Genomic DNA, 27,399 nt, shown 5'->3' on the forward strand with positions numbered 1-27,399 from the left:
CCAAAAAACCACCCCAAAAAACCCCGAAATCACCCAAACCCCCCAAAACACCCCAAAACCACCCAAACCACCCCAAAACACCCACCGGGACACCCCAATGACCCCCCCAGGCGGCGCCTGGGGTGCTTGGTCAGGAACTGGGGGTGGGGGGTCAGCGCCCGAAAACACCCAAAAAAACCCCAAAAACCACCCAAACCACCCCAAAACACCCCAAACACCCCAAACCACCCCGAAAATCACCCAAAACCACCCAAAACCCCACCCAAAACACCCCAAAAACCCCACCAGGACACCCCAGAAAAACACCCTGCACCCCAAACCCCCCCCCAGTTTCAGGGTCCCCCCAGTTTCTGGTTCCCCCCCCAGTTTCGGGGCCCCCCCCCAGATTTTGGGGTCCCCCCCCAGTTTCCAGTTCCCCCCTGGTTTCCAGTCCCCCCCCGGTTTCAGGGTCCCCCCCAGGATTTTGGGGTCCCCCCTCAGTTTTGGGGTCCCCCCCGGTTTCAGGGTCGCCCCCAGTTTTGGGGTCCCTCCTCGGTTTGCAGTTCCCCCCCAGTTTTGGGGTCCCTGGTTTCCGGTTCCCCCCCAGGATTTCGGGGTCCCCCCCGGTTTCGGGGTCCCCCCCAGGATTTCGGGGTCCCCCCCGGTTTCGGGGTCCCCCCTCACCCCCTTGCAGGCGGCGACGGCCTCTCGGGACAGGGACTTGGGGTACGTGACCGTCTGCTCCAGGATGGACTGGAACAGCTCGTCCTCGTCCTCCCCGTCGAACGGCGGCTGCGGGGACCCCAAAATCGCCCCAAATCACCCCAAAATCAGACCCCCCCACCCCCCAGCTCGTCCTCATCCTCCCTGTCAAACGGCAGCTGCGGGGACCCCAAAAATCAGACACAGACGCCCCAAAACCCCCAGGGACACCCCAACAGTCACCCCAGCTCGTCCTCGTCCTCCCCGTCCAACGGCGGCTGCGGGGACCCCAAAATCGCCCCAAATCACCCCAAAATCAGACACGGACACCCCAAAACCCCCCAGCTCGTCCTCGTCCTCCCCGTCGAACGGCGGCTGCGGGGACCCCAAAATCGCCCCAAATCACCCCAAAATCAGACACGGACACCCCAAAACCCCCAGCTCGTCCTCGTCCTCCCGTCCAACGGCGGCTGCGGGGACCCCAAAATCGCCCCAAATCACCCCAAAATCAGACCCCCCCACCCCCCAGCTCGTCCTCATCCTGCCTGTCAAACGGCAGCTGCGGGGACCCCAAAATCGCCCCAAATCACCCCAAAATCAGACACAGACGCCCCAAAACCCCCCAGCTCGTCCTCGTCCTCCCCGTCGAACGGCGGCTGCGGGGACCCCAAAATCGCCCCAAATCACCCCAAAATCAGAAACGGACACCCCAAAACCCCCCAGCTCGTCCTCGTCCTCCCCGTCGAACGGCGGCTGCGGGGACCCCCAAAATCGCCCCAAATCACCCCAAAATCAGACATGGACACCCCAAAACCCCCCAGCTCATCCTCGTCCTCCCCGTCGAACGGCGGCTGCGGGGACCCCAAAATCGCCCCAAATCACCCCAAAATCAGACACGGACACCCCAAAACCCCCCAGCTCGTCCTCGTCCTCCCCGTCCAACGGCGGCTGCGGGGACCCCAAAATCGCCCCAAATCACCCCAAAATCAGACATGGACACCCCAAAACCCCCCAGCTCGTCCTCGTCCTCCCCGTCCAACGGCGGCTGCGGGGACCCCAAAATCGCCCCAAATCACCCCAAAATCAGATGCTCCCAAACCCCAGGGACACCCCAAAACACACACGGACACCCCAAAACGCCCCAGAGCCCCCCAAACCCCCCAGGGACCCCCAAATCACCCCAGGACCCCCCAAAACCCCCCCGGACCCCCCATAACCCCCAGGACCCCCCCAAATCCGCCTTGGGCCCCCCCAAATGACCCCCAGACCCCCCAAAGCCCCCGGGCCCCCCGAACCCACCTGTCCCGCCAGCATCTCGTAGAGCAGCACCCCGAACGACCACCAGTCCACGGATTTGCCGTAGGGCTGGTACGCGATGATCTGGGGGGCAGAACCCCAAAAGTGACCCCCCGAACCCCCCCAACTGCCGCGGGCGCCCCCTGCTGGACGGGAGGCCCAACGGATGCCTGGGGGCTCCCCCTCCTCGGACGCCTGGGTCCCTCCCGATCTCCTGGGTCCCCCGGACGCCTGGGTCCCTCCCGGACGTCCGGGTCCCCCCCAACATCTGGGTGCCTCTACATCCCGGGTCCCCCCCGAACTCCTGGGTCCCCTCCCCAGACTCCTGAGTCCATCCCGAACGCCTGGGTCCCCTCCCGGACGCCTGGGTCCCCCAACCCCCTGGGTCCCCCAGATGCCTGGGTCCCCCCCGAACTCCTGGGTCCCCCAACCCCCTGGCTTCCCCGGATGCCTGGGTCCCCCCCGAACTCCTGGGTCCCCCAACCCCCTGGCTTCCCCGGATGCCTGGGTCCCCCCCGAACTCCTGGGTCCCCAAACCCCCTGGCTTCCCCGGATGCCTAGGTCCCCCCCAAACGCCTGGGTTCCCCAGACGCCTGGGTCCCCCCCGAATGCCTGGGCCCTCCGGACGCCTGGGTCCCCCCGGACTCCGGGGTCCCCCCACCTCGGGGGCGATGTAGTCGGGGGTCCCGCAGAAGGTTCGGGTGGTGGCCCCGGGGAACATGTTTTCTTTGCACATCCCAAAATCGGTGATTTTCACGTGGCCTTGGGCGTCCAACATGACGTTGTCCAGCTTCAGGTCCCTGGGGGGGGGGTCAAGGTCAAGGTCAAGGCCAAGGTCGTGGTTGGGGGGGGCAGGTTTGGGGGGGGTCTCACCGGTAAATGATTCCCTGGTTGTGCAGGAAAAAGAGCCCGAGGGCGATTTCGGCCGCGTAAAACCTGGGGGGGGATTACAGGGGGGGTTATGGGGGGACCCCAGAATTCGGGGGACCCTCTGAGTTGGGGAGGGGTCTTAGGGGACCCCCCCACCCCAGTTTTGGAGGCATTTTGGGGAGGGTTGGGGGTGTCAGGGTGGGTTTGGGGGTCCCTGGGGGGGTCAGAGGGGTTGGGGGGGGTCACAGGGGGTCAAGGTCAAGGCCAAGGCCAGGGTGACTCACGCGGCGTGCGGCTCCCTGAACTTGCCGACCTGCTGGATGTGGTACATGAGGTCACCGCCGGTCACGTACTCCATGACGAAATACAGGCGGTCCTGGGGGCGGGGCCACGGCTCGGACACGCCCACCGGGCTCGGACACGCCCACCGCCCGGCCCCGCCCACCGCCCCGCCCACTGACAGCCACACCCGGACACGCCCCCTGACACACCCAGTGCTCCCAGTGCCCCCTCCCCATCCCTCCCAGTGCTCCCAGTGCCCCCTCCCCATCCCTCCCAGTGCTCCCAGTTCCTCCCAGTGCCCCCAGTGCCCCCTCCCCATCCCTCCCCATCCTTCCCAGTTCCTCCCAGTTCCTCCCAGTGCCCCCAGTGCCCCCTCCCCATCCCTCCCAGTGCTCCCAGTTCCTCCCAGTGCCCTCCAGTCCCCCTCCCAGTTCCTCCCAGTGCTCCCAGTGCCCCCTCCCCATCCCTCCCCATCCCTCCCAGTGCTCCCAGTTCCTCCCAGTGCCCCCTCCCCATCCCTCCCCGTCCTTCCCAGTTCCTCCCAGTTCCTCCCAGTGCCCCCAGTGCCCCCTCCCCATCCCTCCCCATCCCTCCCAGTGCTCCCAGTTCCTCCCAGTGCCCCCTCCCCATCCCTCCCCATCCCTCCCAGTGCTCCCAGTTCCTCCCAGTGCCCCCAGTGCCCCCTCCCCATCCCTCCCCATCCTTCCCAGTTCCTCCCAGTTCCTCCCAGTGCTCCCAGTGCCCCCTCCCCATCCCTCCCAGTGCTCCCAGTTCCTCCCAGTGCCCCCTCCCCATCCCTCCCCGTCCTTCCCAGTTCCTCCCAGTTCCTCCCAGTGCCCCCAGTGCCCCCTCCCCATCCCTCCCCATCCTTCCCAGTTCCTCCCAGTGCTCCCAGTGCCCCCTCCCCATCCCTCCCAGTGCTCCCAGTTCCTCCCAGTGCCCTCCAGTCCCCCTCCCAGTTCCTCCCAGTGCTCCCAGTGCCCCCTCCCCATCCCTCCCCATCCTTCCCATCCCTCCCAGTGCTCCCAGTGCCCCCTCCGGACCCGTCCCAGTCCCTCCCAGTGCCCCCTCCCCATCCCTCCCAGTGCTCCCAGTTCCTCCCAGTGCCCCCAGTGCCCCCTCCCCATCCCTCCTGATCCCTCCCAGTTCCCCCTCCCCATCCCTCCCAGTGCTCCCAGTTCCTCCCAGTGCCCTCCAGTCCCCCTCCCAGTGCTCCCAGTCCCTCCCAGTGCTCCCAGTGCCCCCTCCGGACCCATCCCAGTCCCTCCCAGTGCCGCATCCCCAGCCCTCCCAAACCCTCTCCATCCCTCCCCATCCTTCCCAGTCTCTCCCAGTGCTCCCAGTGCCCCCGTACGCTGGTCTGGAAGGTGGAGTGCAGGTGCGTGAGGAAATGCGGCCGCGGCCCCAGCGCCAGGACCCTCCGCTCCACCATGGTGCAGGCGACGTCGTCGTCCTGAACCACCACGTCCTTCTTCAGGATCTTGATGGCGAAGAGCTCGGCCGAGCCGCGGCGCTCGGCCAGCACCACCTGCGGGGACCCAGGCGTCCGGGAGGGACCCAGGCGTCCGGGGGACACAGGCGTCCGGGGGACACAGGCGTCCGGGAGGGACCCAGGCGTCCGGGGGACACAGGCGTCCGGGGGGACCCAGGAGTTCAGGGGAACCCAGGGGTTCAGGGGACCCAGGCATCCGGGGGGGACCCAGGCATCTGGGGGGGACCCAGGCGTCCGGGGGGGACCCAGGAGTTCAGGGGAACCCAGGGGTTTGGGGGACCCAGGCGTCCGGGGGGGACCCAGGAGTTCAGGGGAACCCAGGGGTTCGGGGGACCCAGGCGTCCGGGGGGGACCCAGGCGTCCAGGGGACCCAGGTGTTTGGGGGACCCAGGAGTTCAGGGGAACCCAGGCATCCGGGGGGACCCAGGAGTTTGGGGGGACCCAGGGATTTGGGGGGACCCAGGCGTCCGGAGGAACCCAGGCGTCTGGGGGGACCCAGGAGTTTGGGGGGATCCAGGCATTAAGGGGACCCAGGCGTCCGGCGGGGACCCAGGAGTTTGGGGGGACCCAGGGATTTGGGGGACCCAGGGACTGGGGGGACCCAGGCGTCTGGGTCTGGGAGGGCCCCAGGAGTCCCCCCATGGATTTTGGGGTCCCCCATGGATTTGGGGGGTGTCCCCTGGGTTTGGGGGTCACCCAGGGGGTTGGGGGGTCCCGGAGGGTTCCTGGGGGGGTCCCAGGGGTTCGGGGTTGGGGTTTTGGGGTTCAGGGTGCGGGTTTCAGGGTGCAGGTTTCAGGGTGCAGGTTTGGGGTGCAGGTTTGGGGTGCAGGTTCGGGGTGCAGGTTTCAGGGTGCAGGTTTGGGGTGCAGGTTCGGGATGCAGGTTCGGGGTGCAGGTTTGGGGTGCAGGTTTGGGGTGCAGGTTTTGGGGTGCAGGTTCGGGGTGCAGGTTTCAGGGTGCAGGTTTGGGGTGCAGGTTCGGGGTGCAGGTTTCGGGGTGCAGGTTCGGGGAGCGGTTCCAGGGTGCAGGTTCGGGGTGCAGGTTCGGGGTGCAGGTTCGGGGTGCGGGTTCGGGGTGCGGGTTCGGGGAGCGGTTTTGGGGTGCAGGTTTCAGGGTGCAGGTTTCAGGGTGCAGGTTCGGGGTGCGGGTTTGGGGTGCAGGTTTGGGGTGCAGGTTTGGGGTGCAGGTTTCGGGGTGCGGGTTTGGGGTGCGGGTTTGGGATGCAGGTTTCGGGGTGCGGGTTTGGGGTGCAGGTTTGGGGTGCAGGTTTCGGGGTGCAGGTTCGGGGTGCAGGTTCGGGGTGCAGGTTTGGGGTGCAGGTTTGGGGTGCAGGTTTCGGGGTGCGGGTTTGGGGTGCGGGTTTGGGGTCCGGGTTCGGGGTGCGGGTTTCGGGGTGCGGGGTTCGGGGTGCAGGTTCGGGGTGCAGGTTTGGGGTGCAGGTTTGGGGTGCAGGTTCGGGGTGCAGGTTTCAGGGTGCAGGTTTTGGGGTGCAGGTTCGGAGGCAGTTTCAGGGAGCGGTTTCGGGGTGCGGGTTTGGGGTGCAGGTTTGGGGTGCAGGTTTCGGGGTGCAGGTTCGGGGTGCAGGTTCGGGGTGCAGGTTTGGGGTGCAGGTTTGGGGTGCAGGTTTCGGGGTGCGGGTTTGGGGTGCAGGTTTGGGGTGCGGGTTTGGGGTGCAGGTTTGGGGTGCAGGTTTCGGGGTGCAGGTTCGGGGTGCAGGTTCGGGGTGCAGGTTTGGGGTGCAGGTTTGGGGTGCAGGTTCGGGGTGCAGGTTCGGGATGCAGGTTTGGGGTGCAGGTTTGGGGTGCAGGTTCGGGGTGCAGGTTCGGGGTGCAGGTTTGGGGTGCAGGTTTGGGGTGCAGGTTCGGGGTGCAGGTTCGGGGTGCAGGTTTGGGGTGCAGGTTTCGGGGTGCAGGTTCGGGGTGCAGGTTCGGGGTGCAGGTTTGGGGTGCAGGTTTGGGGTGCAGGTTTCGGGGTGCAGGTTTCGGGGTGCGGGTTTGGGGTGCGGGTTTGGGGTCCGGGTTCGGGGTGCGGGTTTCGGGGTGCGGGGTTCGGGGTGCAGGTTTGGGGTGCAGGTTTGGGGTGCAGGTTTCAGGGTGCAGGTTTGGGGTGCAGGTTTTGGGGTGCAGGTTTTGGGGTGCAGGTTTCAGGGTGCAGGTTTCGGGGTGCAGGTTTCGGGGTGCAGGTTCGGGGTGCAGGTTTGGGTTGCAGGTTCGGGGTGCAGGTTTGGGGTGCAGGTTTGGGGTGTGGGTTTGGGGTGCAGGTTCGGGGTGCGGGTTTGGGGTGCAGGTTCGGGGTGCGGGTTCAGGGTGCAGGTTTCAGGGTGCAGGGTTCGGGGTGCAGGTTCGGGGTGCAGGTTCGGGGTGCAGGTTTCGGGGTCCGGGTTCGGGGAGCGGTTTTGGGGTGCAGGTTTCGGGGTGCAGGTTCAGGGTGCAGGTTTCGGGGTGCGGGTTTGGGGAGCGGTTTCGGGGTGCGGGCCCCACCTTCCCGAAGGAGCCCTTGCCCAGCACCATGAGGAAGGTGAAGTCCTGGAGCTGCGGGCGCCCGGGGCTGAAGAACCGTTTGGGCTCCGTGGGGGAGGGGCTGGGGGAGGGGGAGGGGCCCGGGCCCCGGCGCACCTTCTGCGGGGTCAAAGGTCACAGGGGTCACCCAGGGGTCAGAGAGGGGGCACCGACGGGTCGCCGAGGGGTCAAGGGGTCACAAAGGGGTCACCAACGGGTCAGAGAAGGGTCACTGAGGGGTCACAAAAGGGTCACAGAGGGGTCAAGGGGTCACCGAGGGGTCACCGAGGGGTCACAAAAGGGTCACAAAAGGGTCACAGAGGGGTCAAGGGGTCACTGAGGGGTCACAAAAGGGTCACAAAAGGGTCACAGAGGGGTCAAGGGGTGCCTATGGGGTCACCAAGGGGTCACCAAGGGGTCAAGGGGTCACTGAGGGGTCAGAGAGGGGACAAGGGGTCACCGAGGGGTCACAAAAGGGTCACCGAGGGGTCAGGGGGTCACAAAGGGGGTCACGGTTGGGGGGTCCCCCCGCCCGGGGGGACCCAGGCGTCCGGGAGGGGGGAACCCATTGGGGGAGGGGGGTGTCCTGCCCTTGCCCCCCGCCCTTGACCCCTGACCTTTGCCCCCCGCCCTTTGCCCCTGTACCTCGTAGAGCTCCAGGGGGTAATTACAGGCCTGGAAGAGACGGAGGGAAATTCGGGGGGGGGTCGGGGGGTCCCAGGGGGTTGGGGGTCCCGGGGGTTCCCGGGGGTTTCAGGGGTTCCCAGGGGTTCCCGGGGGGTCGGGGGGTCCCGGGGGTTTCAGGGGTTTGGGGTCCCGGGGGTTCCCGGGGGTTTCGGGGGGTCCCGGGGGTCCCGGGGGTTTCGGGGGGGTCGGGGGTCCCGGGGGTTCCCGGGGGTTTCAGGGGTTCCCGGGGGGTCGGGGGGTCCCGGGGGTTTCGGGGGGGTCGGGGGTCCCGGGGGTTCCCGGGGGTTTCGGGGGGTCGGGGGTTCCCGGGGGTTTTGGGGGTTTGGGGGTCCCGGGGGGTCAGGGTTCCCGGGGGTCCCGGGGGTTTGGGGGGGTCGGGGGGTCCCGGGGGTCCCGGGGGTTTGGGGTTCCCGGGGGTCCCGGGGGGGCCGTGACCTCGAACTTGGGCCTCAGGCCGCAGTCGTCGGTGTCGGCGACGGGAACGTTGTAAAACTCGCCCTCCTCCTGGTTCAGCAGCTTGAACCTGCGGCACACGGACACACGGACACATGGATGGACACACGGACACACGGACACACGGACACCGGGACGGACACATGGACACACGGACGCATGGTCACACGGACGCACGGACACACGGACGCACGGACACATGGACACACGGACACACGGACACACAGATGGACACACGGACACACGGACACACGGACACCGGGATGGACACATGGACACATGGACACACGGACACATGGACACATGGACACCAGGACAGACACACACACACACGGACACCAGGACAGACACACGGACACATGGACACCGGGACGGACACACGGACACACAGACAGACACACGGACACACGGACACACGGACACATGGACACCGGGACGGACACACGGACACACGGACACACAGACAGACACACGGACACATGGACACACGGACAAATGGACACCGGGACGGACACACGGACACACGGACGGACACGGGGACACGGGGGCATGGACAGATGAGGGGACATTGTGGGGACGGACAGACGGGGACGGACGGACGCGGGGACGCGCGCAGGTCTCAGGGCTCCGGATCCCCGTGCCAGCCCCTCCCCCACGGGAACCCCCGTGCGCCGTCCTCGTGCAACGTTCCCACGTGAGACCCCCCGTGCAACCCCCCCGGCCCCCTGTGCCGGCTCCTCGTGAAGCCCCCGCGCAAGCTGCTCGGCCCAGGTCCTCGTGCAAAGCTCCCACGTGAGACCCTCGTGCAAGACCCCCTGAAGCCCCCGTGCAAGCTCCTCGTTCCAAGTCATTGTGCAAGACCCCCACGAAGCCCCCGTGCAAGCTCCTCGTGCAAGACCCTGGTGAAGCCCCCGTGCAACCTCCTCATGCGAGTCCCCCACGAAGCCCCCGTGCAAGCTCCTCGTGCAAGACCCCCTGAAGCCCCCGTGCAAGCTCCTCATTCCATGTCCTTGTGCAAGACCCTGGTGAAGCCCCTGGGCAAGTCCCTTGTTCCAGGTCATTGTGCAAGACCCCAGCAACACCCCCGTGCGAGCTCCTCGTGCAGCCCCCGTGCAAGCCCCTCGTGCAAGCTCCTCGTGCAGCCCCCGTGCAAGCGCCTCGTGCAAGCTCCTCGTGCAGCCCCCGTGCAAGCCCCTCGTGCAAGCTCCTCGTGCATCCCCCATGCATCCCCCGTGCAAGCCCCTTGTGCAAGCCCCTCGTGCAGCCCCCGTGCAGCCCCCGTGCAAGCCCCTTGTGCAAGCCTCTCGTGCAGCCCCCGTGCAGCCCCCGTGCAAGCCCCTCGTGCAAGCTCCTCGTGCAGCCCCCGTGCAAGCCCCTCGTGCAAGCTCCTCGTGCAGCCCTCGTGCAGCCCCCGTGCAAGCCCCTCGTGCAAGCTCCTTGTGCAGCCCCCGTGCAAGCCCCTCGTGCAAGCTCCTCGTGCAGCCCCCGTGCAAACCCCTCGTGCAAGCCCCTCGTGCAGCCCCCGTGCGCTCACCAGCCGTCCACGTGGCCCTTGAGCAGCTCGGCCACCCCGAAGCTCATGGCGCCCATGAAGTCGTTGCGGGACGTGCGGTCCCAGTCCCAAACCTCGATGGACAGACGGCGCTCGGCGTCCCCGGGGCGCAGGGCGCTGCGGGGCCCTCGTGAAACGCTCGTGCGACACGAGACGCGCGCGCGTGACACCGCCCCCCCCCCCATCCCCGCCGCGTCCCCCCCCTCGCACCGTCCTCGTGCAAAACCCTCGTGAGCGGCTGCTCCGCGCCCCCGGATGCGGGGAACGGTGTGTGTGTGTGTGGGGGGGTCCTCGTGAAACGCTCGTGCGACACGCACGTGACGGCCCCGTGACCCCGCCCCCCACCTCGTGCACAAGCGCGGGGACTCACAGCAGGGTTTGCACCGGGGTTTGCACGAGGGTTTGCACCGGGGTTTGCACGCAGGATCGCACGAGGGTTTGCACGAGGATTCCCAGGAGGGTTCGCACAAGGGTTTGCACAAGCATTTGCACGCAGAATCGCACGAGGGTTTGCACAAGGATTCCCGGGGGGGCTTGCACAAGGGTTTGCATGCAGAATCGCACCAGGGTTTGCACAAGCGTTTGCACACAGAATCACACGAGCATTTGCACGAGGATTCCTGGGCGGGGGTTGCACAAGGGTTTGCACACAGAATCGCACCAGGGTTTGCAGAGGGATTCCCGTGAGGGTTCGCACGAGGGTTCGCACAAGCATTTGCATGCAGAATCGCACGAGGGTTTGCACAAGCTTTTGCATGCAGAATCGCACAAGGGTTTGCACAAGGAATCACGAGGGTTTGCACGAGGGTTCCCACGAGGGTTTGCACGAGGGTCCCCGGGCGGTTTTGCACGAGGACTCACAAGAGAAAGGCCTCGTTCCACACGGGGTTCAGCGTCGCCTTCACCGTCCGCGTTTTCTGCTTCGAGAGGTTCTTGGGGTCCGGGATGAGCTTGAGCTTCACGTACGGATCCGAGAGCCCGTTGGGGTCCATGGGGATCAGGTTCCGAGCCTCCCCCACTGCGAGGGACCCAGGCGTCCGGGGGGACCCAGGCGTCCGGGGGGACCCAGGAGTTCGGGAGGGGACCCAGGAGTTCGGGGAACACAGGGGTTGGGAGGACCCAGGAGTCCGGGAGGGGACCCAGGAGTTCGGGGGGGACCCAGGAGTTCAGGGGGGACCCAGGAGTCCGGGAGGGGACCCAGGAGTCCGGGAGGGGACCCAGGAGTTCGGGAGGGACCCAGGAGTCCGGGAGGGACCCAGGAGTTCAGGGGACACAGGAGTTTGGGAGGGGACCCAGGAGTTCGGGAGGGACCCAGGAGTTCGGGGGACACAGGCATCCGGGAGGGGACCCAGGAGTTCGGGCGGGAACCCAGGAGTCCGGGAGGGGACCCAGGAGTTCGGGGGGGACCCAGGAGTTCAGGGGACACAGGGGTTGGAAGGACCCAGGAGTCCGGGAGGGACCCAGGAGTCCGGGAGGGGACCCAGGAGTCCGGGAGGGGACCCAGGAGTTCGGGAAGGGACCCAGGAGTTCAGGGGACACAGGAGTTTGGGAGGGGACCCAGGAGTTCGGGAGGGACCCAGGAGTTCGGGAGGGACCCAGGAGTTCTGGGGACACAGGAGTTCGGGGGGGACCCAGGCATCTGGGAGGGGACCCAGGAGACTGGGAGGGACCCAGGAGTTCAGGGCAGGGACCCAGGAGTCCAGGAGGGGACCCAGGCATCCGGGAGGGACCCAGGCGTCCGGTACCGGTGACGTGCAGCTGCTCCCCCGGCAGCGCCCGGATCCGCAGCTGCAGCCGCCCCCGGCGCTCGGTGTGGTCGACGCCGCACAGGCTGGGGACGCTCTGCACGCAGCGCTTGTGCACGTTCATCTCGCAGCCTGCGGGGGCGCGGCGCTCGCACGAGGCTCGCGCACGTTGCACGAGGCTTCGCACGAGGCCGCGCGCCAGCGTCCCGGGAGCGTTGCACGAGGGTCGCGTGCACCGTGCAAGCATGGCGCGGGCATCGCAGCGGGGCTCGCGCGAGAAGTGCACAAGCATTGCATGGGGCTTTGCACAAGCACTTTACACACCTGCCCCCGCTCCCCTACCCCTCGCACAAGCGCTTTGCACGAGCCCCTCAGGCAAACCCCGTGCACGCTCGCCTCCACCCCCTTGCACGAGCCCCTTGCACAAGTGCTTTGCACAAAGCCCTAATGCAAACCCCTTGCACGCTCTCCCCCACCCCCTTGCACGAGCCCCTTGCACACGTGCTTTTGCACGAGCCCCTCACACAAACCCCGTGCACACTCTCCCTGAACCCCTTGCACACGCGCTTTGCACGAGCCCCTCACGCAAACCCCTTGCACGCTCACCTCCACCCCCTTGCACGAGACCCTTGCACACGCGCTTTTGCACAGGCCCCTCACGCAAACCCCTTGCACGCTCTCCCTGAACCCCTTGCACAAGCCCTTTGCACGAGCCCCTCACGCAAACCCCGTGCACGCTCGCCTCCACCCCCTTGCACGAGCCCCTTGCACAAGTGCTTTGCACAAAGCCCTAATGCAAACCCCTTGCACGCTCTCCCCCACCCCCTTGCACACGCGCTTTTGCACGAGCCCCTCACGCAACCCCCTTGCACGCTCACCTCCACCCCCTCGCACGAGCCCGTTGCGCAAAGCCCTCGTGCAAACGCCGTGCCCGCTCTCCCCCACCCCCTTGCACAAGCGCCCCGCGCGCTCACACGAGCACTTCATGCCCTGGTGCACGAGGCCGTAGAGCAGGGAGCCGCAGTGGTCGCAGAACGTGGGGCTGCTGTAGCTGTGCACCTTGAACTTGTGCTTGTTCCGCGGGTCCTGGGGGGCACACGCGCGTGCGAGGCCGCGCGCGGCGGGGGAGGGGCCGTTGGGGGGATTTGGGGGGGGTGGGGGGGGGGGGAAAATCAACGTGCAAACCCCCCCCCCCCCGCACCCCAGGTCCCCCCGTCCTCGTGCACGCGCGTGTGCAAAACGCCCCCCCCCCCCCCCGCACGAGGACGCCCAACCCCCCCTGCCCCCCGTTTTTAGGCCAAGGACGCCCCGATTTGGGTCACCCCTCCCCCCCCCCCCCAAAATGGGAACATTTAGCGGAGAAATTGGGACGTTTTGGAGCTGGGGGAGGGGGGGAGGGGATCAAATAAGGCACCCGGAGGGGACCCAGGCGTCCGGGAGGCGCCTGGAAAAGGGACCCAGGAGTTCGGGAACCCACAAAAAGGGACCCAGGAGTTCGGGAGCCCAAAAAAAGGGACCCAGGAGTTCGGGGACCGCCAGGAAGGGACCCAGGCGTCCGGGAACCCCCCACAAAAAGGGACCCAGGAGTTCGGGGACCCCCAGGAAGGGACCCAGGAGTTCGGGGACCCCCAGGAAGGGACCCAGGTGTCCCAGAACCCCCCACAAAAAGGGACCCAGGAGTTCGGGGACCCCCAGGAAGGGACCCAGGAGTTCGGGGACCCCCAGGAAGGGACCCAGGTGTCCCAGAACCCCCCACAAAAAGGGACCCAGGAGTTCGAGGACCCCCAGAAAAGGACCCAGGCGTCCGGGAACCCCCCACAAAAAGGGACCCAGGAGTTCGGGGACCCCCAGGAAGGGACCCAGGCGTCCGGGGACCCCCCACAAAAAGGGACCCAGGAGTTCGGGGACCGCCAAAAAGGGACCCAGGTGTCCCAGAACCCCCCACAAAAAGGGACCCAGGAGTTCGGGGACCCCCAGGAAGGGACCCAGGAGTTTGGGGACCGCCAAAAAGGGACCCAGGCATCCGGGAACCCCCCACGAAAAGGGACCCAGGAGTTCGGGGACCCCCAGGAAGGGACCCAGGAGTTCGGGGACCCCCAGGAAGGGACCCAGGCGTCTGGGAACCCCCCACAAAAAGGGACCCAGGAGTTCGGGGACCCCCAGAAAAGGACCCAGGCGTCCGGGAACCCCCCACAAAAAGGGACCCAGGAGTTCGGGGACCACCAAAAAGGGACCCAGGCGTCCGGGGACCCCCCACAAAAAGGGACCCAGGAGTTCGGGGACCCCCAGGAAGGGACCCAGGAGTTCGGGGACCCGCAGGAAGGGACCCAGGCGTCCGGGGACCCCCCACAAAAAGGGACCCAGGAGTTCGGGGACCCCCAGGAAGGGACCCAGGAGTTCGGGGACCCCCAGGAAGGGACCCAGGAGTTCGGGGACCGCCAAAAAGGGACCCAGGAGTTCGGGGACCCCCAGGAAGGGACCCAGGAGTTCGGGGACCCGCAGGAAGGGACCCAGGCGTCCGGGCGCGCCTCCCCCGCTCACGTCGGTCTGCGGCCCCTTCCCGGCGCCCGGACACTCGAACGTGACGAACTCGTGACAGCGCTTGTGAACCACGAAACTGCAAACTGGGGAGAAACAGCCCAAAAACGGCCCGGAGCGGCTAAAGTCGCCCCCAAACCACCCCCGAACCCGCCCGAATCGCCCCCAAACCGGCCCAAATTGCCCCAAAAATGGCCTGAATCACCCCAAAACCGCCCGAATCGCCCCAAAACCGCTCGAATCGCCCCAAAACCGCCCGAATCGCCCCAAAACCGCTCGAATCGCCCCAAAACCGCCCGAATCGCCCCGAAACCGCCCGAATCGCCCCAAAACCGCCCAAATCACCCCAAAACCGCCCGAATCACCCCAAAAAAGGCCCGAATCACCCCAAAACCACCTGAATCACCCAAAACCAGCCCGAATTGCCCCAAAACCGGCCCAAATCGACCCAAAACTGCCCGAATCGCCCCAAAACTTCCCGAATTGCCCCAAAACCAGCCCAAATCGCCCCAAAAATGGCCTGAATCGCCCCAAAACTGCCCAAATCACCCCAAAACGGCCCGAATCGCCCCAAAACCGGCCCAAATTGCCCCAAAAATGGCCTGAATTGCCCCAAAACTGGCCCAAATTGCCCCAAAACTGGCCTGAATCACCCCAAAACTGCCCGAATCGCCCCAAAACCACCTGAATCACCCAAAACCAGCCCGAATCGCCCCAAAACTGCCCGAATTGTCCCAAAACCGCCCGAATCGCCCCAAAAATGGCCTGAATCGCCCCAACACCGCCCGAATCGCCCCAAAACCGCCCGAATCACCCCAAAACGGCCCGAATCGCCCCAAAACTGGCCCAAATTGCCCCAAAAATGGCCTGAATCGCCCCAAAACCGCCCGAATCGCCCCAAAACCGCCCGAATCACCCCAAAAATGGCCCGAATCACCCCAAAACCACCTGAATCACCCAAAACCAGCCCGAATTGCCCCAAAACTGGCCCAAATTGCCCCAAAACCGCCCAAATTGCCCCAAAACCGCCCGAATTGCCCCAAAACCGCCCGAATCGCCCCAAAAATGGCCTGAATCACCCCAAAACTGGCCTGAATCGCCCCAAACCGGCCCAAATTGCCCCAAAACCGCCCGAATCACCCCGAAACCGCTCGAATCGCCCCAAAACCGGCCCAAATTGCCCCAAAAATGGCCTGAATCACCCCAAAAATGTCCCGAATCGCCCCAGAATGGCCCGAATTGCCCCAAAATGGCCCGAATCGCCCCAAAAATGGCCCGAATCGCCCCAAAACCGCCCGAATCGCCCCAAAACCGCCCGAATCGCCCCAAAAATGGCCTGAATTGCCCCAAAACCGCCCGAATTGCCCCAAAACTGGCCTGAATCGCCCCAAACCGGCCCGAATCGCCCCAAAAACCACCTGAATCACCCAAACCCGCCCGAATCACCCCAAAAATGGCCCGAATCGCCCCAAAACCACATGAATCATCCAAAACCACCCGAATCGCCCCAAACCGCCCGAACCGCCCCACCCGCCCCTGGAGCCCCTGACACCCCCAGACCTCAACCCCCCCGGACACCCCAAGAAATGACCTCGGGGCCCCCCAAAAAAACCCCAAATAACACAAAATAGCCCCAAATAACCCAAAACAAGCGCAGCCCCCCCCGGCCCCCCAAACCCTCCAAATTCCCCCCCCCCCCCCAGCCCCCCCCCACCCCGTTGCTCAGCAACGGGCCCCGGTTGCCACGGCAACGGCCGCGGGAAGCGCTGCCCCCCCCCGCCTGTCAATCATCGCCCGGGCCCCGCCCACGCGGCCCCGCCCACGCCCAGCACGCGCCGGGGACCCAGGCGTCCGGGGGGGGGCCCGTGGGTGCTGGGGGGCACCCATGGGTGGGGGTCTCACCCATGCACTGCAGTCCCTGCTTCCCGATGCCCCTGGGGAGCAGAAGCGGCTCCGTCAGCCCCGGACGCCTGGGTCCCTGTTTCCGGACGCCTGGGTCCCCTGAGCCCCGGACGCCTGGGTCCCCCGAGCCCCGGATGCCTGGGTCCCTGTCACCCGGACGCCTGGGTCCCCTGAGCCCCGGACACCTGGGTCCCTGTCACCCGGACGCCTGGGTCCCCTGAGCCCCGGACACCTGGGTCCCTGTCACCCGGACGCCTGGGTCCCTGTCACCCGGACGCCTGGGTCCCCTGAGCCCCGGATGCCTGGGTCTCCTGAGCCCCGGACGCCTGGGTCCCCTGAGCCCCGGACGCCTGGGTCCCCCGAGCCCCGGATGCCTGGGTCTCCTGAGCCCTGGATGCCTGGGTCCCTGTCACCCGGACGCCTGGGTCCCTGTTCCCAGTTGCCTGGGTCCCTGTCACCCGGACGCCTGGGTCCCCTGAGCCCCGGATGCCTGGGTCCCTGTCACCCGGATGCCTGGGTCCCTGTTCCCGGATGCCTGGGTCCCCTGAGCCCTGGATGCCTGGGTCCCCTGAGCCCCGGACGCCTGGGTCCCTGTTCCTGGACGCCTGGCTCCCTGTTCCCGGACACCTGGGTCCCTGTCACCCGGACGCCTGGGTCCCTGTCACCCGGACGCCTGGGTCTCCTGAGCCCCGGACGCCTGGGTCCCTGTTCCTGGACGCCTGGCTCCCTGTTCCCGGACACCTGGGTCCCTGTCACCCGGATGCCTGGGTCCCCTGAGCCCCGGACGCCTGGGTCCCCCGAGCCCCGGATGCCTGGGTCCCCTGAGCCCTGGATGCCTGGGTCCCCTGAGCCCCGGACGCCTGGGTCCCTGTCACCCGGACGCCTGGGTCCCTGTTCCTGGACGCCTGGCTCCCTGTTCCCGGACACCTGGGTCCCTGTCACCCGGATGCCTGGGTCCCCTGAGCCCCGGACGCCTGGGTCCCCCGAGCCCCGGATGCCTGGGTCTCCTGAGCCCCGGATGCCTGGGTCCCTGTCACTCGGACGCCTGGGTCCCTGTCACCCGGACGCCTGGGTCCCTGTTCCCAGTTGCCTGGGTCCCTGTCACCCGGACGCCTGGGTCCCCCGAGCCCCGGATGCCTGGGTCCCTGTCACCCGGATGCCTGGGTCCCTGTCACCCGGACGCCTGGGTCACTGTCACCTGGACGCCTGGGTCCCTGTTCCCGGATGCCTGGGTCCCCTGAGCCCTGGATGCCTGGGTCCCTGTCACCCGGACGCCTGGGTCCCTGTTCCTGGACGCCTGGGTCCCCTGAGCCCCGTACGCCTGGGTCTCCCGAGCCCCAGATGCCTGGGTCCCTGTTCCCGGACGCCTGGGTCCCCTGAGCCCCGGACGCCTGGGTCCCTGTTCCCGGACGCCTGGGTCCCCTGAGCCCCGGATGCCTGGGTCCCCTGAGCCCTGGATGCCTGGGTCCCTGTCACCCGGACGCCTGGGTCCCTGTTCCCGGATGCCTGGGTCCCCTGAGCCCTGGATGCCTGGGTCCCTGTCACCCGGATGCCTGGGTCCCTGTTCCCGGACACCTGGGTCTCCTGAGCCCCGGACGCCTGGGTCCCTGTTCCCGGACGCCTGGGTCCCCTGAGCCCCGGACGCCTGGGTCCCCTGAGCCCTGGATGCCTGGGTCCCTGTCACCCGGACGCCTGGGTCCCCTGAGCCCCGGACGCCTGGGTCCCTGTCACCCGGACGCCTGGGTCCCTGTTCCTGGACGCCTGGGTCCCTGTCACCCGGACGCCTGGGTCCCCTGAGCCCCGGACGCCTGGGTCCCTGTCACCCGGATGCCTGGGTCCCCGTGTGCTGGGGTTCCTGTGTGTCCGTGTGTCCGTGTGTCTGTGTGCGTGTCAGTGTGTCTGTCCCCGTGTCCGTCCGCCCCTTCCCATACGAAGTCGGTGCGGTGGCTGCAGAACGTGGGCTGTTTGAAGAACCCGCGGTGTCTGTGTGTCTGTGTGTGTGTCTGTCTGTGTGTCTGTCTGTCTGTCCCTGTGTCCGTGTGTCTGTCCGTGGGTCTGTGTGTCTGTCCGTGTGTCTGTGTGTCCCTCACCAGATGAAGTCGGTGCAGTGGCTGCAGAACGTGGGCTGTTTGAAGAACCGCGCGGTGAACCGGTGGCTTTTCACCTCGTGCACCAGCTTGTGCCGCAGGGCCCCGCGGCGCAGGAACCGCGGCCGCGCGCGCTCCGCCTCCATGGCGCCCGCGGGCCGGCCGGACAGACGGACACGGGCCGGCCGGACGCACGGACACGGGCTGCGCGGACAGGGGGTCAGGGACGCGCGGACACGGGACAGACGGACAGACGGACACACGGACACAGGCTGCGCGGACAGGGGGTCAGGGACGCGCGGACACGGGACGGACGGACAGACGGACACGGGCTGCGCGGACAGGGGGTCAGGGATGCGCAGACACGGGACGGACGGACACACGGACACGGGACGGCCGGACGCACGGACACGGGCTGCGCGGACAGGGGGTCAGGGACGCGCGGACACGGGACGGACGGACAGACACACGGACACGGGCTGCGCGGACAGGGGGTCAGGGACGCGCGGACACGGGATGGACGGACAGACACACGGACACGGGACGGACAGACGGACGCACGGACACAGGCTGCGCGGACAGGGGTCAGGGACGCGCGGACACGGGACGGACGGACACACGGACACGGGACGGACGGACAGACGGACACGGGCTGCGCGGACAGGGGGTCAGGGACGCGCGGACACGGGACGGATGGACACACGGACACGGGACGGACGGATGGACACACGGACATGGGCTGCACGGACAGGGGGTCAGGGACGCGCGGACATGGGACGGATGGACACACGGACACGGGACGGCCGGACACATGGACACGGGCTGCACGGACAGGGAGTCAGGGACGCACAGACACGGGACAGACGGACACAGGGACACGGGACAGATGGACACAGGGACACGGGCTACAGGGAGAGAGAGGGAATGGGTCGGGGACACACAGACATCCCCACAGACAGACAGACAGACAGACGGACACACGGACACGGGCTGCGCGGACAGGGGGTCAGGGACGCACGGACACGGGACGGACGGACGGACACGGGCTGTGGGGAGAGGGAGAGAGCGGGTCAGGGACACACGGACGTCCCCACAGACATACAGACAGACGGACGGACGGACGGACAGATGGACACGGGCTGCAGAGAGAGAGAGAGAGGGACACACAGACATCCCCACAGACAGACAGACGAACGGACACAGGCTGCGGAGAGAGAGAGTCAGGGACACACGGACACGGGGACACACGGACACGGGGACGGACACACAGATGGACCCACAGACAGACCCACGGACACATGGATGGACCAACGGACAGACCCACAGACACGGGGATGGACCCACGGACACGCAGGCAGACCCACAGACACGGGGATGGACCATGGACGGACCCACGGACACAGGGACGGACCCATAGACACGGGGACGGACACACGGACGGGGCGGCAGGGGACAGACGGGCTGAGGGGGAGGGCGGACACACGGACAGACCCACGGACAGACCCACGGACACGGGGAAGGACCCACGGACAGACCCACGGACAGACCCACGGACAGACCCACGGACACACGGACACGGGGAAGGACCCACGGACAGACCCACGGACGCGGACCCGCGAGCGTGTGGGCGGACACGCGGACGGACCCACGGACACGTGGGCGCTCCCAGAGCCGCGGGCGGACAGACGGGCGGACAGACGGACGGACAGACGGGCGGAGCCGCCCCCGGCCGGTGACTCAACGGCCGCCCCCGCCCACGGCCGGACAGACGGACGGACCCACCCACGGCCGGACCCACGGACAGGTTGGGGGAAGCGGGCGGCGGGGGGGGTCCGGGAGGGGACGGACAGACAGACGGACGGGGACGGGGGCGGGGGGGGGGGGATGCGGCGTGGGACAGACGGACCCACAGACGGACCCACGGACCCGGGCGGGGGGGGATGGACGGACCCCCGGACGGACACACGGACCCACCTGCGGACGGACACACGGACACACGCACCGACCTGCAGCTGCGGGGGGCGTGGCCGCGGGGGGCGGAGCCAGCAAGGGGGCGTGGCCGGCCGGGGTGGGCGGAGCCGCGGAGGGGGCGTGGCCGGGGCGGCGCCCCCAGCGCTGCGGGAGGGGGCGTGGCCTGAGGGGGGCGGGGGCGGAAAGGGGGCGTGGCCTGGAGGAGGGGGGCGGGGTTTGGCTTAAAGGAACCGCGTCGCTTTGTGGGGGGGGCGGGGGCGCCTGCGGGGGAGGGCGCGGCCCGGACGCCTGGGTCCCTTGCGGGTGGGGGAGGGGGTGTCACGAGGGACCCAGGCGTCCGGGGCAGCTCCACACCCCCCACCCCCACCTGGAGCAAGGAGGGGACCCAGGCGTCCGGGAAAGGGGGACGGGCCCCGGGGGGGCCCAGACCCAGATCCGGCGAAATGGGGGCGGGGCGGGGCCCGGACGCCTGAGTCCCTTTCCACCCCTCCCCCCGCTCCCGGGGGGACCCAGGCGTCCGGGCGGTGGGGGGAGGGAGCAGCCCCGGGGGCGTGGCCTGGAAGGGGAGGCCCCGCCCCCCGCCCTGGCCCCGCCCCCTGACCCCCCCGTGACCCCCCGAGACAAACACACACTGAGCGGCCCCTTTAAGAAGCAATTAACGCAATTAACGGCTCTTTAATGACATCGCGGCCCCTCCCCGCCACCCCCGCCCACAATTTAAGGCTGCGCGGCCCCTTTAAGGAGACCCCCCCCCCCCCCCCCTTTAAGGCCTCGGTGATTCCCCCCCCCCCAAAAAGGGCCCGATCCTGCCCCATGAGGGCCCGATCCTGCCCCCCAAAAAGGGCCCGATCCTGCCCCCCCCAAAAGGGCCCGATCCTGCCCCATGAGGGCCCGATCCTGCCCCATAAGGGCCCGATCCTGCCCCATGAGGGCCCGATCCTGCCCCCCAAAAAGGGCCCGATCCTGCCCCATGAGGGCCCGATCATGCCCCATAAGAGCCCGATCCTGCCCCCCCCAAAAGGGCCCGATCCTGCCCCATGAGGGCCCGATCCTGCCCCATGAGGGCCCGATCCTGCCCCCCAAAAAGGGCCCGATCCTGCCCCATGAGGGGCCCGATCCTGCCCCATGAGGGGCCCGATCCTGCCCCATGAGGGCCCGATCCTGCCCCATGAGGGTCCCCCCCCCGCCCCGGGTGTCCCCCCTCCCCCAGCCCTCACCCCCTCAGCAGCACCAGCCTCCCCGTCTGCACCAAATCCGCCCCGAACGCCACCAAGTTCAAGGCCGTGGCCGCCGCCACCAGCACCCAGCGATCCCAGGGGCAGGCGGCCCCGCAGCCCCCCGGCCGCTGCTCCTGGCCCCCCATGTCCCCCCGGAACGCCCACAGCGCCCACAGCACCGTGGCCGCCGCGTACGCCGCGAAGCCCAGCGCCGCGTGCAGCCCCAGCGCCCGCCGCAGCCCCACCGGGTCCCCCCCGCAGCCGCACCACCCCCAGCCCCCCAGAAACCCCCCGATTAGGAGGACCCCCAGCGCGAAGGACACGCAGTAGATGGCCAGGCACCAGCGCCAGCCCTCGCGCCCCGCCGCCGCCCCCTGCTCGGCCGCCAAGCCCAGCAGCACCAGCGCCACCAGCGTCTCGCCCACCTTGAGCAGCCCGGACGGCGTCGCCAGGTACGGCGCCGTCTCGCCGGGTTTCGCCCGGTCCCGCGCCACCTCGGCGGCGTAGCCGGCAGCGGCCAGCGCCGACGCCACCGTGGCCACCACGCGCAGGGCGACGTGGCGCTCGGGGAGCCCGCGGGTGTCGCGGAGCTGCCCCAGGGGCCAGACGACGGTGGCGGCGGCGCAGGAGACGGCGGCCGCGGCGGCCAAGGTCAAGGGCAGGTCGCGGCGGGGCGGGGGGCGCCCGGCGGCCTCGTGCAGGAGGAGGAGGAGGGTGAGGCCGAGGGGCACGGCCCAGGCGGCCACGCAGCCCGAGGCTTCGCCCCCCACGCGCAGCCACGGGCCCGAGGACGCGGCGGCGCCCACGGACACGGAGCAGCACAGCGACTGCGCCCAGCGCAGCAGCGAGCGCGGCGAGCACGGCACCGGCATCTGCGGAGGAAACAGCCGTCATGGGGCCGGGGGGCTGGGGGGGGTCTATCAGGTGTCTATGGGGTCTACGGGGTCTATGGGGGTCTACGGGGTCTATGGGGTCTACGGGGTCTATGGGGTCTATGGTGTCTAGGGGGTCTACGGGGTCTATGGGGTCTATGGGGTCTACGGGGTCTACGGAGTCTATGGGGGTCTATGGGGGTCTATGGGGGTCTATGGGGTCTACGGGGTCTATGGGGTCTATGGGGTCTATGGGGTCTATGGGGTCTATGGAGTCTATGGGGGTCTATGGGGTCTATGGGGGTCTATGGGGTCTACGGGGTCTATGGGGTCTATGGGGTCTACGGGGTCTATGGGGTCTATGGGGGTCTATGGGGTCTATGGAGTCTATGGGGGTCTATGGGGTCTATGGGGGTCTATGGGGGTCTATGGGGGGCTTAGAGGGGGTCTATGGGGTCTATGGGCTCTATGGGCTCTATGGTGTCTATGGGGTCTACGGGGTCTACGGGGTCTATGGGGTCTATGGGGCCTATGGGGTCTATGGGGGTCTATGGGGGGCTTAGAGGGGGTCTATGGGGTCTATGGGGTCTATGGGGGTCTATGGGGTCTACGGGGTCTATGGAGTCTATGGGGGTCTATGGGGTCTATGGGGGTCTATGGGGTCTACAGGGGTCTATGGGGGTCTATGGTGTCTATGGGGTCTACGGGGTCTATGGGGTGTATGGGGGTCTATGGGGTCTATGGGGGGCTATGGGGTCTATGGGGTCTACGGGGTCTATGGGGTCTATGGGGTCTATGGGGGTCTATGGGGGGTTTAGAGGGGTCTATGGGGTCTATGGGGTCTATGGGGTCTATGGGGGTCTATGGGGGTCTATGGGGGGTTTAGAGGGGTCTATGGGATGTCTCTAGATGTCTATGGGGTCTATGGGGGTCTAGGGGGTCTATGGGGGTCTACGGGGTCTACGGGGTCTATGGGGTCTAGGGGGGCTATGGGGTCTATGGGGTCTAGGGGGGCTATGGGGTCTATGGGGTCTAGGGGGGTCTATGGGGGGTTTAGAGGGGTCTATGGGATGTCTCTCGATGTCTATGGGGTCCATGGGTTCTATGGGGTTTACGGGGGTCTATGAGGCATTTAGAAGGGTCCCTGGGGGTCCCTGGGGGTCTCTGGGGGTCTATGAGGCGTTGAGAGATCTCTGGGTTCTGTGGGGTGTCTCTAGGGGTCCAGGGGGGGTTAGGGGTGTCTATGGGGTTCATGGGGGTCTACGGGTTGTGCGGGGTTTGTGGGGATCCGCGGGTACCACGGGGGGTCGGGGGGTTACGGGGGTCTCTGAGCTCTGGGGGGTCTCGGGGGGGTTGGGCGGCTTTACGTGGGCGATGAGGGGGCGGCCGCCAGGGGGCGCCTGGGCGGGGTGGGCGTGTGCAAGGGGGGTGGCGCCCCGGGAACCAGCCCGGACGCCTGGGTCCCCTCCCGAACTCCTGGGTTCCTCCCGGACGCCTGGGTCCCCTCCCGAACTCCTGGGTTCCTCCCGGACGCCTGGGTCCCCTCCCGAACTCCTGGGTCCCCTCCCGAACTCCCGGGTTCCTCCCGAACTCCTGGGTCCCCTCCCGAACTCCTGGGTTCCTCCCGGACGCCTGGGTCCCCTTGGGTGGGGGCGTCACCCGGACGCCTGGGTCCCCTCTGGGCCACACCCCGTACTCTGTCCCGTTAGATGAGGGACCCAGGCGTCCGGGAGGGGATCCGGGAATTCGGGGAGGAACCCAGGAGTTCGGGAGACCCAATAGGGGACCCAGGAGTTCTGGGGGGACCCAGGAGTTCGGGGCGGGACCCGAGAGTTCGGGAGGGGACCCAGGAGTTCTGGAGGGGACCCAGGCATTCGGGAAGGGACCCAGGCGTCCGGGTCCAGCCCCGGGGGGGGCGCTCAGGGTTATGCCCATATAAGGACCTGGAGAATCTCCTGCCCCCCCCCACCCGGGCGCTGGCCGCATCCTGTGGGGGGAACCCAGGCGTCCGGGGGGGACCCAGGCGTCCGGGGGGGACCCAGGACCCCGCTCATCCCCCCCCCAGGGGCCCCGGTGGGTCCCGCCACTCACCTGGGTGGGTTCGGGTCTTTCCGGACGGGTTCGGGTGTTTCCGGACGGTTTGGGGTCCCTACAGGTGGGTTCGGGACCCCTCGGGCGGCTTCGGGTCCGTTCGGGTCTTTCCGGTCAGATTCGGGTCTTTCCGGTTCGGGTCCCTCCGGGCTCGGGTCTTTCCGGGCGGGTTCGGGTCTTTCCGGGCGGGTTCGGGTCCCCCCGGTTCGGGTCTTTCCGGGCGGGTTCGGGTCTCTCCGGTTCGGGTCTTTCCGGGCGGGTTCGGGTCTTTCCGGGCGGGTTCGGGTCTCTCCGGTTCGGGTCTCTCCGGGGGGGTTCGGGTCTTTCCGGGCGGGTTCGGGTCTCTCCGCTCGCCACTCGGGTCTCTCCGGACGTTGTTCTGCCCGGGGCGGGGGCGGGGGGTGGGCGTGGCCCTGGGGGCCGTGACGTCAGGGGGTCCCGGGGGTGACGTCAGGGGATCCCTGGGAACTGGGGGGGGGGGGACACCCCAGGGTATGGCCGGGGGGGGGGGGGACACAAGGAGGTGACAGGAGGGGGGGGCTCGGGGGACACGGGGGGGACACGGGGGGGGACACGGGGCAGCCCCCCCACCCCCCCGCGCGCCTTTTGGGGCGGTTTGGGCGGTTTTGGGAAGTTTGGCCGTTGCCGGGACAACGAGGCCGCAACCGCCCCAAATATTTGGTTGCCATGGAAACGGGGCGCGGGGGGGGACGCGGGACCCAGGCGTCCGGGAGGGGACCCAGGCGTCCGGGTGGCGGGACGGGTGGGAGGATGGAGGATGGCCCGGACGCCTGGGTCCCTCCCGAACTCCTGGGTCCCCTCCAGAACTCCTGGGTCCCTCCTGAACTCCTGAGTCCCCTCCCGAACTCCTGGGTCCCTCCCGAACTCCTGGGTCCCTCCCGGGTGGGGGAGGGGTCCCGGCCCCCCCAGATCCAGCCTATTGGGGGGGGGAGGGGCCCTCGCGGCTCAGCACCTGTGGGGGGAGGGGGGGGGGTATGGGGGACCCAGGCGTCCGGGGAGCCTCCCAAAAAGGGACCCAGGCGTCCGGGCCCCCCCACCCGCGGACCCCGGCGTCCGGCCCCACCTCTCGCAGGACCCTCTCCCGCAGCTCCCCCCGGCTCAGGGGTCGTTCCTCGTCCTGCGACCCCCCCGGGGGCTCCTCCCTGTTGGGGGGGGACATGGGCTCAGTGTCCGGGAGGGACCCAGGCGTCCGGGAGGGACCCAGGCGTCCGGGGGCTCACCTGGGGCTGGGGGGGCGCGGCGGGGGGGGGGCGGGAGCAGCTGCTGCTTCTTCATCCCCTGCCAGGACCTGGGGGGGCGGAAACAGTGGGGACCCCCCAGTAACCCCCAGTAACCCCCCAGCCCCCCAATTACCCCCCCACGGTCCCCCCAAAACCCCCAATTACCCCCGTGGGAACCCCAATTACCCCCCCAGGGTCCCCCCAAACCCCCAATTCCCCCCCGAGGGCCCCCCCAAACCCCCAGTTCTCCCCACTCCCCCTCCCAGTTGCCCCCCAGATGCTCCCAGTGCCCCCCAAACCCCCCAGTTTCCCCCCCCAGCCCCCCCCAGTCTCCCCCAGTGCCCCCAGTTCCCCACCTGGGGGGGATCCCCCCCCCGCAGCAGCAGCCGCGCCACCGCGGCCTCCAGGCGCCGCAGCTGAACCAGCAGCGGGTCAGGGTCAAGGTCAAGGTCGGGGTCAAGGTCGGGGTCAAGGTCGGGGTCAAGGTCAGGGGCAGTGTCCTCATCCAGCTGGGCCAGCAGCTGCGCCACACCTGCGGGCCGGACGCCTGGGTCCGCCTGAACTCCTGGGTCCCTCCCGGACACCTGGGTCCTCCTGGACGCCTGGGTCCCTCCCGGACGCCTGGGTCCCCCCGAACTCCCGGGTCCCTCCCGGACGCCTGGGTCCCCCTGAACTCCTGGGTCCTCCCAGACGCCTGGGTCCCCCCAAATTCCTGTGTGTCCCCCAAACTCCTGGGTCCCCCCGAACTCCTGGGTCCCCCCGAACTCCTGGGTCCCGCCGGACGCCTGGGTCCCCCCCAAACTCCTGGGTCCCGCCGAACTCCTGGGTCCCCCCCAAACTCCTGGGTCTCCCCGAACTCCTGGGTCCCCCCGAACTCCTGGGTCCCCCCGGACGCCTGGGTCCCCCCCGAACTCCTGGGTCCCTCCGGACGCCTGGGTCCCCCCCAAACTCCTGGGTCTCCCCGAACTCCTGGGTCCCCCCGGACGCCTGGGTCCCCCCCCAACTCCTGGGTCTCCCCGAACTCCTGGGTCCCCCCGGACGCCTGGGTCCCCCCGAACTCCTGGGTCCCCCCGGACGCCTGGGTCCCCCGTACCGTCCCCCAGCAGCCCCAGGAGGCTCCGCCCCCTGCGGGCCCGATCCTGCAGCTCGCGGGTCTCCCCGTCCAGCGCCGCCGCTTCGGGGGCCCCCCCCGGGGCCCCCCCGGGCCCCCCCGAGGCCTCGGCCGCCAGCGCCCCCTGCAGCTGGGGGGCAGGGGGTTTGGTCGGGAGGCTCCGCGAGGACGTGGGGGGGTCCCCGGGGCCTTCCGGGTGGGTTTGGGGTCCCACCTGCTCCCGTTGCTGCCGCAGCCGCCGGAGCTGCCGCTGCTGCTGCGTCACCAGCAGGAACCGGGAGAAGCCGCGGGGGGGCCCTGGGCCCCACGATTCACCGTGACCCCCAAACCCAACAATGAACCGTGACCCCGAACCCCAAAATGAACCGTGACCCCGAACCCCAACAATTCACCGTGACCCCCAAACCCAACAATGAACCGTGACCCCGAACCCCAGAATTCACCGTGACCCCTGAACCCAACAATGAACCGTGACCCCCGAACCCCAAAACGAACCGTGACCCCGAACCCCAAAACGAACCGTGACCCCCCCGAACCCCAGAATTCACCGTGACCCCCAAACCCAACAATTCACCGTGACCCCCGAACCCCAAAATGAACCGTGACCCCCGAACCCCAAAATTCACTGTGACCCCCGAACCCCAGAATTCACCGTGACCCCCGAACCCCAAAATGAACCGTGACCCCAAACCCCAGAATTCACCGTGACCCCCGAACCCCAAAATGAACCATGACCCCCGAACCCCAAAACTAACCATGACCCCGAACCCCAAAATGAACCGTGACCCCCGAACCCCAAAATGAACCGTGAC

The 27,399-nt window shown here is 68.2% G+C and overlaps 5 protein-coding genes across 5 annotated transcripts; 1 reads left to right on the plus strand and 4 right to left on the minus strand.

The window, feature by feature from the left end:
- Window positions 1-85: 85 nt before the first annotated feature.
- Window positions 86-18,285, minus strand: PRKCG (protein kinase C gamma; the record flags this gene model as incomplete). Its single annotated transcript, XM_065658130.1, has 17 exons — window positions 18,088-18,285; window positions 15,998-16,029; window positions 14,099-14,181; window positions 12,532-12,643; window positions 11,558-11,689; window positions 10,674-10,830; window positions 9,795-9,929; window positions 8,243-8,330; window positions 7,766-7,795; window positions 7,103-7,240; window positions 4,484-4,657; window positions 3,132-3,223; window positions 2,851-2,913; window positions 2,639-2,777; window positions 1,981-2,061; window positions 664-771; window positions 86-137 (listed from the first exon to the last, which is right to left on the minus strand). Coding segments are annotated over exons 1-17 (1,759 nt in total), but the record flags the coding sequence as incomplete, so codon positions are not given.
- A 2,968-nt stretch (window positions 18,286-21,253) lies between these two features.
- On the minus strand, window positions 21,254-24,643 carry LOC136002881 (myeloid-associated differentiation marker homolog). Its single transcript, XM_065658127.1, has 2 exons — window positions 24,236-24,643; window positions 21,254-22,144 (listed from the first exon to the last, which is right to left on the minus strand). The coding sequence occupies exon 2, from the start codon at window positions 22,142-22,144 to the stop codon at window positions 21,269-21,271; it is 876 nt and encodes a 291-aa protein (XP_065514199.1). The 5' UTR covers window positions 24,236-24,643; the 3' UTR covers window positions 21,254-21,268.
- LOC136002878 (shematrin-like protein 1) lies at window positions 22,221-23,153 on the plus strand. Its single transcript, XM_065658123.1, is given in 3 exon segments — window positions 22,221-22,382; window positions 22,420-23,064; window positions 23,127-23,153. Coding segments are annotated over 3 exon segments (834 nt in total).
- On the minus strand, window positions 23,395-24,924 carry LOC136002879 (proline-rich protein 2-like). The gene is made up of 4 exons (XM_065658124.1): window positions 24,882-24,924; window positions 24,298-24,703; window positions 23,717-23,999; window positions 23,395-23,544 (listed from the first exon to the last, which is right to left on the minus strand). Exons 1-4 carry the CDS (start codon window positions 24,922-24,924, stop codon window positions 23,395-23,397), a joined length of 882 nt encoding a protein of 293 aa, XP_065514196.1.
- Window positions 24,925-24,935: 11 nt separating this feature from the next.
- On the minus strand, window positions 24,936-27,345 carry LOC136002880 (uncharacterized). The gene is made up of 6 exons (XM_065658125.1): window positions 27,291-27,345; window positions 26,570-26,884; window positions 25,833-26,008; window positions 25,477-25,544; window positions 25,320-25,398; window positions 24,936-25,208 (listed from the first exon to the last, which is right to left on the minus strand). The coding sequence occupies exons 1-6, from the start codon at window positions 27,343-27,345 to the stop codon at window positions 25,173-25,175; spliced, it is 729 nt and encodes a 242-aa protein (XP_065514197.1). The 3' UTR covers window positions 24,936-25,172.
- Window positions 27,346-27,399: the final 54 nt, after the last annotated feature.

The sequence above is a fragment of the Caloenas nicobarica genome, unplaced genomic scaffold (genome assembly GCF_036013445.1).
Source record: "Caloenas nicobarica isolate bCalNic1 unplaced genomic scaffold, bCalNic1.hap1 Scaffold_614, whole genome shotgun sequence".
Classification (NCBI taxonomy): Eukaryota; Metazoa; Chordata; class Aves; order Columbiformes; family Columbidae; genus Caloenas; species Caloenas nicobarica.